This window comes from Drosophila subpulchrella, unplaced genomic scaffold, assembly GCF_014743375.2.
Source record: "Drosophila subpulchrella strain 33 F10 #4 breed RU33 unplaced genomic scaffold, RU_Dsub_v1.1 Primary Assembly Seq137, whole genome shotgun sequence".
NCBI classification, from domain to species: Eukaryota; Metazoa; Arthropoda; class Insecta; order Diptera; family Drosophilidae; genus Drosophila; species Drosophila subpulchrella.
In genome coordinates, this window is record NW_023665479.1 from 43,848 (window position 1) to 56,507 (window position 12,660).

At 38.2% G+C, this 12,660-nt stretch overlaps 1 protein-coding gene across 2 annotated transcripts in view; it reads right to left on the minus strand.

Annotated features, from left to right (window-relative positions):
• The window catches only part of LOC119558776 (synaptosomal-associated protein 25-like), a 191,986-nt gene that overhangs the window by 43,550 nt on the left and 135,776 nt on the right, over positions 1-12,660 (minus strand). For both annotated transcript variants that reach the window (XM_037872065.1, XM_037872064.1), the window contains exon 2: positions 9,807-9,924. In XM_037872065.1, coding sequence (XP_037727993.1) covers positions 9,807-9,924 — 118 coding nt within the window. The remainder of the gene's footprint in view (positions 1-9,806; positions 9,925-12,660) is intronic.

Sequence of the window (12,660 nt, forward strand, 5' to 3'; positions counted from 1 at the left end):
ATCATATTCGAATATTTGTCTTGCCTTGTCAAAAACTTACAAACTGACTTAACGGCTTACGGGTCTCCTGTATTACATTTGCAAAATTACTTTCAGCGGAATGCGGTGTGTCTTGTCGCTGTTTGTAATATTATTTATTTGTATTCGAGACAATGCATCGGCTAAACATTTGTTGTTCCGGGCTTGTATATTATTTTTGTGGTAAAGCTTTCATTTCTACGATGTCTTTTCATTTCTACGATTTTTATCCGAAATTGTGAAAGACAAGGATTGATGGTCCGTTTTTATTTATATGACAATTACTCCATATTAATAGTTTCGTAAATTTTGTGAAGCCTATACTAGACTAATAACTCTATTTTATTTGTGGCATAAATTTGTTCCGTTTTATTCAATGTTTTTGAAATAAAAGTAATTGGTTTATTATCCTGTGTTAATACTGATGCGTCTGTTGTTAAAAAAAATTTTTTTCTTATAGTCTGGCTGAACTAATTCAACCTGTGCTGTTAAATTCTCTTTTAGCTCGTTAAAGGCTCGTACAGCTGATTCGTCATACTGTATTGACATTTTTGTAGACATTCTTTTGGAAACCTTTTTATTTTCCCCTCCTAGAAATTTTGTTATTTACTTAGCAATTTTTGCATAGTTACGGACAAATTTTCTGTAATACCCCGTTAGTCCTAGAAAACTTCGGAGTTCTCTAATATCTCGTGGAACTGGGTATTTTGTAATTGTGGCCATTTTATCAGGATCCGTTTTAATTACGTTCTGAGAAACAATAGAACTGCGGTTTCTAATTTAAAGAATTTTCATTTTTCTAGTGAAATTTTTATATTTGCTCTTTGTAAAATATTTTAATTAAATCAGCATAATGTTGTTCAATTCTGTTTAAAAAAATCATAGTATCATCCATATAAACATGGCAAGGTTTTCCCACTGGTTTCCATAAGATACAAGGTGAGTTCCAAAGTAAACAGGACTTTTTGAATCTAGCGCCCTCTAGTGGCGCCATCTATATGTCAACTGGTGCGTTAGAATCTGCTATCGTTTATCGTCTTCCAGTAAAAATTTCATGACATTTCATGTATTGGAAGTGAGGTTATTGCGTTTTAAGTGTCAGTATCTTTTTGTCATTGGTGCGAAAATGAGCTTCGAACAAAGAGCCAACATTAAATTTTGTTTTAAAATTGGTAAAACTTTTACCGAAACTTTTCAATTGGTGAAACAAGTTTATGGCGATGATTGCCTATCCCGTAGCAGAGTGCACGAGTGGTTTCAACGTTTTCAAAGTGGTCGTGAGGACATAAATGACGATGAACATGTGGGCCAACCAAAATCCGTGATCACCGAAGATTCCATCGAAACTGTGCGTGAATTCATAAAAAATCAGCCGAAATCATCATTGAAATTCATGGAAATAGAATTGAACATCTCCAAAACATCGATTTATCGCATTTTGACCGAACTTTTGGGCTTACAAAAGGTGTGTGCACGGTTTGTTTCGCACAAATTGACTGACGTCCAAATATTGCTCAGAATTCAACATTCGAAGGACATCATTAAAGAGGCAAAAAAAGACCCGAACTTCCTTTACAAGATTGTGACTGGTGACGAAACGTGGTGTTTTTAATATGATCCCGAAACGAAACGCCAGAGTGCTGAATGGAAGGCGCCGGACGAGCCGAAACCCAAAAAATCGCGCCTGGGGAAGTCAAAAATGAAGACAATGCTGATTTGTTTTTATGATTCCAAGGGTATTGTCCACAAAGAATTTGTTCCACCCGGCCAAAACGTTAATGCGGTATTCTACCTTGGAGTTTTGAAGCGTTTGGTGCGCCGTATTCGACGTGTTCAGCCCGAATATCGCAAAGATGGAAGTTGGCGTTTGTTGCACGATAATGCGCCGTCTCATCGATCGAAGCTTGTGTCCGACTATTTGACCAAAAATCACATTTTAACCATCAACCACTCCCCGTATACACCTGATATGGCACCGTGCGATTTCTACCTTTTCGGAAAAATGCATTTGCCGATGAAAGGAAAGCGTTATGCAGACGTAGAGGCCATTCAAAAGGCTTGCACCGGCATACTGGCGGCCATACCGGGCAACGAGTGAAACCACTCGTTCGACATGCTTTTGGACCGTGCAAAACGCTGTATTAAAGCAGAAGGAGACTATTTTGAATAAAATAAATTGATTTTGCCGAAAAAACTATTTGTTCTGACTTTTTTATATAGTCCTGTTAACTTTGGAACTTACCTTGTATTATGCATCGCTTTTTAAAAAAATCTCGGTGCATTTGTTAAGTCAAAAGGCATTTGTAAAAATTCAAATTTTCCATTATTAATAGAAAATTATGTTTTTTTCAATATCTGACTCTTTCATTCAAATTTGGTGGAGTCCTGATTCCAAATCGATCGTTAAGTAGTATTTAGCCTTTTCTAAATTATGTCATATTACAGACGGGTCCTGCATCGGGTATCTGTACGGTATAGTGTTTTCGATAAGTTTCTTGTAATCTATTACCAGTCTTTGTTTAGGACTGCCATCTTAATTTTGACCTTTGTTGGGAACCACTAACACTGGTGAATTTATAAGGACTTCTAATTGGTCTTATAATAGTTTATAGTATTATAATAGTTAGTATTTTTTTATAATGAATTCTTTCGTATTTAGTTTTTTCATGGTATAGTAACTTTTCTGTCTTTCCAAAACTCCCTTTCTATATTTTTTTCAGTTCCTATTTTTATACCCTTGCAGAGGGTATATTGATTTCAGTCAGAAGTTTGCAACGCAGTGAAGGAGACGTTTCCGACCCCATAAAGTATATATATTCTTGATCAGCATCACTAGACGAGTCGATCTAGCCATGTCCGTCTGTCCGTCCTTTTCTACGCAAACTAGTCTCTCAGTTTTAAAGCTATTGGGCTGAAACTTTCCCAAAAGTCTTTTTTTTTGCAGGTAGTATATAAGTCGGAACCAGCCGGATTTTATAGCTCCCATAGGAATATGCGGAAAAAAAAATTTAAAAGAATTATATCTTTGGTGTTTATTAACATACAACCTCCAAAGCTTGAAAATAACATTTTTTAATTAGTTTTGAGTTACGAATTAAATTTTATCAAAATCGGACGACTATCATATAGCTGCCATAGAAACGATCGGAAAATTGGTGGAAAAATAATATGAAACAATTTATAGTTTCGGTGTTTTTTAATATACAACCTCCTACGCTTGGAAATAACACTTTTCAATTAGTTCTGAATTTCGAATTTAATTTTATCAAAATCGGAAGACTATATCATTTAGCTGCCATAGGAACGATCGGAAAATTGGTGGGAAAATAATATGAAACAAATTATAGCTTCGGTGTTTTTTGACATATAACCTCCTACGCTTGGAAATAACATTTTTGAATTAGTTCTGAATTTCGAATTTAATTTTATCAAAATCGGACGACTATATCATACAGCTGTCATAGGAACGATCGGAAAACTGGTGGTAAAATAATTTGAAACAAATTATAGCTTCGGTGTTTTTTGACATATTACCTTATACTATTGGTAAAATCATTTTTTGTATTTTTAAATTTAATAATTATAGCTGAAAAGGTGTACTAACTTCGGCTTGCCAAGTTAACTTCCTTTCTTGTTCTAAATAGATTAAACCCAATTAGTAGGTCAAATTCCAACCATTCTATTTCATAAAACAAATGTCTTGCTTCAAATAAATTTATATAGCGGTAATATATAATAATGAAATATCCATGAACTGTGGACACTTTTTATATATTGATAATTCATTTTAATTTTCGAATATGTAATTTTTTTAGGCGAGTCGATCTATCCATGTCCGTCTGTCCGTCCGTTTCTACGCAAACTAGTCTCTCAGTTTTAAAGCTATCGGGCTGAAACTTTCCCAAAAGTCGTATATCTTTTGCAGGTTGTATATAAGTCGGAACCAGCCGGATCGGAAAACTATATCTCTTATAGCTCCCATAGAAAAAATCGGAAAAAATTTTTTTTTAAATTATATCTTTGGTGTTTTTTAAATATTACCTCCTCCTTTTTTATTTATTGATTTCATTATAGTATTCAGTAACTGTCATTCTACCGTGTCTAAGGATACTTAATTCTGAATCAAGAATATGAATCGGTCGATTATTGTCATATATAAAGTCCAATCTAAGTAAGATTGCTTGAATTAATAATATAAATATTAATAATATAAACCCTCATTGCAGTTTCGGAGTTGGTTCACCAGTGAATTACGTAATGATTTTATAACTTCAAGAGTTGTTTCACACTTTAAATTTGGGTCAATTTCTTTAATTTTATAGTCCTCCACTGCGTATGCATAAATATTAATAAAATAAGGACTAATTGCAGTTTCTGCCGCTTCCCTTCAACCTACGCATTGAGTTGGTTCACCGGTGAGTTTTGGTAATGATTTTAATAATTCAATAGTAGTTTCACATTATATAGTTGGGTTGATTTCTTGAATTTTATAGTCATCCACTGCGTTTGCATCTGTAGCTAGCTTTTCTTCTAAGCCGTCTATTTTTTGCTCACTTCGTTCCATTGAACATTAATTAATCTATTAATTAATTCAACTGTTAAATTGCTGGCTGTGGCCAAGCCCACCTGCAGAAAAACATCCTGAACCTCCGGTTGTCATTGTTAAATTTAATTCAGTAAAATTATTTTTTCAGTGTTGTTGGCGAGGAAATGCCCTTAAGCCCTTCCTTCCTTCTTTGGGTTTCCTTTGAATTGTTTTCTTTTGGTTTGGTTTATTTTTTAGGTTCAACAAATTTGATTAATTTGTGCGGTTCGAATTTATTTTGTTTTTATAGTGTTCTTGATGTTTTGCTTCTGCGTTAGCTCTTTAGTTCACTTTTTAATCAACCTAATATTTTTAAATGTATTATTTCATAAATTGTTTTCCATTTAGATTCAAAACGGTCACTGCCACATTGTTACGTGTCGTTGGTGGATGTATAAATTTTTCCACTAAGAATGCTGAGGTGTTGGCCGCGCGAGTTCCGTTTATAAATTTAGTTTATTTTTACTTAAATTGATTTTATGGAACTTTTAATGACGCTGCCCCACGTTGGGCGCCAATTAATTTTATGAACAGTCGTTGATTTAAACAAATAAAATTTTTATTTTTAGTTTGTTGGTGTTAGACCTTAATTCACTTAACTTACTATTACTGACTTCTTAGTTCTAAAATCTTATTCAACGAATCTTCGCCAGAATCTTTTTTTTCGCGCTTCAAGATTTTCTTTAAATTAAAGGCTTATGCTGAAACTTTCGCATCAAGATGTGATATGAAATTATGCTGACCTATGCATTTTGATTGAAAATTGGAACGCAATATCATCTGAACTTAGAACGCAAAAGGTTGGGCTTCGAAAGTCTTCAGAATCTTAAGCAAAGGCAAAGGCAATATCGTTGAGATTGAATTTCAAAAATTGTTTATTAATTCCATAAGTGGAACAGTTTCACGGGTTGGCTAACTTGTACACCCTCCCTTGCAACCCTCGCTTCCAGCAGCGGGAGCATATATACGAAGACATAAGGCGGCCGCTCCGTACAACAGTGAACTCTAAAAAATATATTTCTGAACATTTAAATTAAGAAAATCAAACAGAAAACATAAATGCCTTTAAATAGTTTCATTGAATATAAAAATGGATTCGGTGGAACAAGGAATAACAACTAATATTTTAAATGTATAACAGTGGCCATTCTGGCCAGTTCATCGGCTGCACAGATTATGACCCTGTACCCTGGAACCCATTGAGGTGTAAGTCAAACTGTTCCGTCATTTCGTTAAAAGATTTGCGACAGTCGTTCACAGTTTTGGAGCCAACAAATGGTTTCCATTGTACTGCGTCCCTCATCCTGATCGCTGAGAGAGTAGCCGATTGTTTTTCCATAATATTGAAGAGAATTATATCAAGCATGACGGGTAGTGCTTCCTCTAGGGTTGTGCGTAGGCTCCCTGTCATGCAGACTTCTCCATTCGCTGCACCAGTCCTAGCAGGCTTAAGCTTTCGCTGATACACGATAAAGGAGTACCGAGCGTATGACAGCAGTGCAGAGCCATCTCACTATCATTTACAGGAGTAGAGTGCGGTTAGTGCCTTCCCACGTTAAACTGCCAATATAGCCTTGTAGCTTAGTCTAATAGTGTCTACCCGAGGAAATGGGAAATGCATAGATTTCTTGATTAGAAATATTTTAAAAGCATTCTTCTACTATTTCCCTAACTTATTATCCCTAACTTATTTCCAGGATTGGGCAGATGGAAATAATGTGAGCTATATCCTTTCTTACTCTCATACTACAGAGTGGGCATTGGTTATCTTTAACCTGGGGTTGGTAACCAAGAGGAAGCATTTCAGATCTCTAATAAAAAAGTAGGCGCATTGTGCTCGTCGAGTGGACTTCTTGAAATAATTTGCGCTTCCCAAATCGGACGCCAATTTGGTGTAGGGCATCCTGCTCTCACTCCTTCGGGGAAAAAAACGGTGAATGGTAATAGACTACAGAAAGTTAATTGAAAAAGTTATAAAGGATAGATATCTCCTGCCAATAATAAATGACGTATCAGATGGCTTGGAAAGAGCACGGTACTTCTCAACCTTAGATCTGGCGAGCGGATTCCATTAAATTGATGTAATGAAAGAAAATATTTCAAGAACGGACTTCTTAGCAGAAGAAGGTAATTTTGAGTATATGCAAATGCTCAACAGCGCTGACGCCACTTTTCAGAGTTTGATGAACAACTTTTTCGGGGAATTGTTGGGTAAATGTTGCCTTATTTATATGGACGATATTATGGTATTTTTAACATCATCATCATTAAGAAAGTTTAAAGAAGCATACAAAAGCATATTTTAAGCAGACGTGATCCAAAGAAAACCCTATATATAAATTGTCGCGTATAACAAAAACACAATAAATTAAAATATTAAATTCTTTTGTTCTCTGCAATGTCGTTAATTCGACGAGGTTATAGATGCGGCTGATGTTACTATTCGTGCTTACACCCGGAAGCGTCAACCAAAGAATACAATTAACGCGTTGAAAATTTGTGCTGCAAGCTCTGCTGTTGCCTTGGAGCTGCTTAACGGTTTAATAATAAACGTCTTGTTTTTCAGGCACACATCTTTGAAATCTTAGCTCTTGAGAGAGTAGAAACGTCATCTGGAGTTCGGCTGCGGCAATTTTCGGACAAGGTAAGTGCGCACCTACGCGCTCTGCAGACGATGGGCATCTCCGACAGAATGGCTGGATGTTTGATAGTCTACTGGCTTCTTCAAAAACGGATAGCGACAAGCAATCGAAATGGAAAGGACATATGCCTATTGAAGAAACGAGTTCACAGTTTTCCTGGAAGCCCTTCCAATATGCTGCTGCGCCCACCTACGCGCCTGGCAAGCAGGGAGCAAGAGCAACAAAGCTGATAACAGCTATAAAAGTACTCGTATAGCTACTAGTTCTTGTAATTGCACTTGTGCATTTTGTGGAAATACTCATGTACTGGTTTTGGCAACATTTAACAGAAGGCGGGTAAGGGCTTATGTGTAGCGGATCGAGTCAGGTCGCTCAAAAAGCCCAATCATCGTTTCAACCGCTCTTCTGCGAGCCTTGCCCTTAGCTTCGATCATTTCCGCTATCTTGTTTGCCACATTACTGCAATCATAAGCTCACGCCCGTTACTTCCAGTTACAGAGCACCCAGATGACATCGATGTGCTAACGCCAACTCACTTTTTGGATACAACACCACGTCTGTAGTGGATTGGTCTGTGGTGGGTTGCGTACAACATTGTGAGCTTGATACAGGTATTTAGAAACAGCGTAACGATTACTGGTGTGTATTTCTCTTGTTCTTCCGCACCGACACCTTGCAGCACAAACCAAGTACGGTGAAAATCATTTTGATGATGGCGATGAAGTGTAGCTCAGGGAAAAGACTTTAAGTAAACACCGAGTTAACTGAATTCGCATCAGGATCAGGGGCTTTGACTAAGCTCAAGAATCTACGTGCCAAATCCCAAACTTCTAGATTTAATAGAAGCGTCCCTCCGTATGAACGCTGAGACTTTGGAAAATATAAAATCTTTATAGGGTTGGAAACGCTTCCTTCTACCTGTTACATAGGTTCCGACGAATCTAGTATACCCATTTACTCTAGGGTATTAAAACAAAAACATAAAGAATAAAAATCGCTATTGTCGACGGCCTCGACCACTCTACTGAATTAGCTAAGTATTTATTGTTGCTTGGTCACAACTTTTTAATGAATGGTAATTTTTGGCACTTAGATGGGTATTGATAATAAAAACGAAATCTTAATTAATTTGTGTGCTTGTGGGCGTAAGAGTGGGAGTGGCACCTTGCTGAAACAAACTTGTGCCCTCAGGAGGCCCAAGATTCTGCATGCCTAATCCCAATATTCTTGCTCTTACAGTTTTCGAGATCTCAGCGTTCATATGGATGGACAGATAGACGGATTGACAGACATGGCTATATTAACTCGGCTACTGATCCTGGTCAAGAACTTATATACATTACGGAGTCGGAAACGCTTCCTTCTACCTGTTACATACTTTCCGAAGAATTTAGTATACCCTTTTACTCTAGGAGTAACGGGTATATATAGTACATACAGGGTTGCCCATATTCGACGGACCCATCTGACGACGCCATAACTTTTGACAGAGATGCCAGATCGCTTAATGACATACCGCGTTTGAAGCGTCAGTCCAAGCAGATTTTTACCATGGAACAATACACGCCACGCGAGCGCTCTGAAATAGTTGAAATTTACATTCAACAGAACAAGTCAATTGTGAAAACTCAACGTGCTTTTAAAAAATTAAAAAATGTGAAAAGTGCGCCTTCTAAGAACACCATTAAGCGTTTATACGAAAAATTTACGACTGGTGAGGCTTTTTTTAATCCGAAGAGGCCAAATAAAAGAGGCACACAAGTCGCATAACAATCGATTTTCTGAAGAAATTGTTTCCGGGCCGTTTGATGTCGAAAAGTGGTGATTTGGACTGGCCACCGCGTTCGCCCGATTTGACGCCGCCTGACTTCTTCTTGTGGGGATATTTGAAGTCAAAGGTTTACGTTAACAAGCCAAGGACCCTAGAAGAGCTCAAGGACAACATTCGTGAAGAAATAGCCGCTATTCCGGCCGAAATGTTGGCGAAAACGATGGAAAATGCTGCAAAAAGGGCACAATACGCCATCAACGCCAGAGGCGGCCATTTGATAGATATCATATTCAAAAATTGATGTAAACAAATCTACTTGGAACAAATTAAATGATTAAGATTGCCAACCGCCAAATTTTTATTTTTTTCTTTGATTTTAAAAAAAAAAACATGGGTCCGTCGAATATGGGCAACCCTGTACAAGGTCCAAGATGAAATTACTATCAACGGAATCATGCACAAACTTCAAGATGTAGGTAAAACATCTGGATAGGGAAAACTGCGTACAAATGGACCTCCGAAATGTTTAATTTGGGAAAGGTATTTGAAGATAAGATATCTTTAAATATAATTTTCGGAGACGCTTTAAGGATCAAACCATTTTTGTTTTCCTTTATGTGCTTAGAATCGCATTATATCCTTTTTGTATGTATATATTTATATAAAGATTATTAAAGGGAGACCGAAAATGGGTACTTGAGATTCGCCTTTGTCCGCTGTGTTCTTTTTTAGTTATAAACCTTTGACATAACAAATTATGAACATTTTGTTGGAATAGTAATATACAAACTTATTGCACGGAAGGACACAAATGCCGCAACATTTTTCCATTCCACTTAAATTTTTTTCTGCTTCTCTCATATCAGCATTAATTTGATCCATTCCTTCTTCAATGCGGTCCAGTTGTTCTAAAAAAAACATAAAAATTATAAATATTGGTTTTATATACTATATAACTTGAATATTATAGAAGTATGTAAGTAGATACAGTTTGTCAAGTAATTCCTTGCAAAAGTGAAAATGATACAGAAATTTCAACAAAGAATGGAAATTAATTTACAAAGACTAACTGTTATAGTTTTCTTTTTTTGAAATATTGTTTTTTAAACTGTTGTCTTTCCGATTGCGTAATAAAAATTTCAAATTTCACCTTAAAACACCCTAAGAAACAAGAAAAACGAAAGAAACGAAAACATTAAGCTGTCAATTAAATTCACTAGCTTATAGCCAAAAAATTTCATCTTTTAAGCCACTGTATCTAGACTAATATGTCTTTCCTGTACACGCTGGTATCACGGAAAAATTTTTCCCAAGAATCGTTCTTGAGATATTCGCGAAAATCATGTTGTTCCTATGTGGCTTGATTAAAGAGCTAATAATACAGAATCCAATTATATAACCGTTCGAAAGTTGTTGCAATCTAAAAGTAAATAGATGTACCTTTCAGAAAACATATCACATGTTGCGATCGGACCTTAATTAACGGAGTTAATAGCCAAAAAAGTTACCTGTTCGTACCCAAGGGTGCTCAACATGACCAGCGCCCAACAAATCAAGCAGTAGCCAAGTTGGGAACAGCACCAGGCGCTCAGTAGCACCCACTGCAGATGAGAATTGCTGATCAGCATATTATGTCTCACTAGCTCACCGTCTCACCGACTCAATGGTAAAATGAACCGCCAATGCAGTCAGCACATTTTGCAGTGTCAGCCGAGCAAACTTCGCAAACTGCTACCATAATCATAATTCCTTGACCTATTTTAGAATATAGCTTATTTCACTAATCATTACACTAAATATCCGTGTTTCAAGTAGTATATATGCATGTATCGAATGATGAATAAATCAGTTATCAACGCAACCCATAACTGCGCGGTTCTACTTCCCACCTCTGGGAATGAGGCTCGTAATACACTATCTCAACTAGCAGCTTACCTACGTTAACTCAACCTCAGCGCAGTTCCCGCATTGCCTGTGGTCTGGCATCGCAGTAACCATCGTTACCATTGCCGCGACGCGATCGTCCTGCAAGTGTCTACTTCGGTTAGGCAAAAACATTGGTGACCCCGACGTGATCCTTTACCAACAAAGGATCACACTCCAGCAACCCCCTTCCCACCAAAGGCTGAACCTCTGACTGCTGAGAAGACCCGTTAAGTTCACTACATCTACCGGCCCTGGAAACCACAGCTCATCCAGCCTCACAGGATTCTCACCTTAATCCAGCTTCACAGGATTCACAGCTTCATCCAGTTTCACAGGACACTCAGCTTCATTCAGCTTCACAGGATACTCAGCTTCATCCATCTTCAGAGGATACTCAGCTTAATCCTGCTTCACAGGATACCCAGCTTCATCCAGCGTCACAGGATCGTCATCTTAATCCAGCTTCACAGGATTCACAGCTTCATTCAGCTTCACAGGACCCACAGCTTTATCCGGCTTCACAGGATTCTTTGTTTCCAGGATACACAATATGGATTCGGTCGAACGACGCCACCGAGACGGCTATTATTCCGGTAAGCTAAATCTGCCAAACGATCTCTGGCAGCAGTTTTAAGACCTAGAACAAGCGGCATTACCCACTGGAAGTGAGTACTCTTCACGACTAGTAGCACTAAAGGAGCTGGTCGAAAACTATCAGAAAATCTTTCTGGACAACATGCCGACTGGAAGCGGACTTCCTAGGGCCCCCAGACGAACTTCGGCCAACATCAAGATCACAACAAGAGATCAAGTCAAAGGAGATTCCACAATTGACACGGTGATCCGACAGTTGCAGAGAAGATGCAACGAATCGGAGTCATCATTAACATTAGCCTCGAACGCCCCAACCGTCACCCCAGCCCTACAAAGGCACTTGGATCTCCATTGGGCGTTACTGAGGCAAGCCCACGACGAATTGGACAGCAGACCTGGGGCCGCAGCTCTGGCAGTAGCAGAGCTAGCTCAATTTCACACATTATACGAGGAATACGAAATGAACCTGCTTCGAGAAAACGACGCGCCAATGAGCCTAAACTTGGCACTTCCGCCAATTATCATTCCGGAGTTCAACGGCGAGTATCTAGACTGGCCACGGTTCCATGATCTCTTTGTGGAAATGGTACATAATAAACCATATTCGGCCAGTCAAAAACTACATATTCTACAGAGTTCGCCGCGTGGTGAAGCGAGGAACGTCTTGACAGACACAGCCTCCTCACAGGGTGGCTATGACGACACCTGGTTGCGATTGAAGGCCAGGTACCAGAACGGCAAAATACTAGTATTCGCCGCCATAGCAAAAATGATTGACCATAAGCATATAGACGGCTCCTCGCGCCAACTAAGGCATGACACTATCATAAACTTAATGAGTAAAAATTCCAACGTTAGGGAGCGTACTGACGTTTATTGAGAGGCGCGCTTGCATGCTGGAGACGATAAGCGCTCAACCTAAAGCAACACTCCGCCATCAGTCAGTTCACAACGAAGAAAGCTGTAAGATTTGTCACCTAGGACCACATAATCTTAGAGCATGTAGCTGTATCCAGGAAGTGGACCCCAAAAACGCGGCGCCTATCCATTATTCAAGTAGGAGCATGCAAAAATTGTTTGTCTACAGCCCATAAGGTTGAAAACTGTAGATCACCGGCCACTTG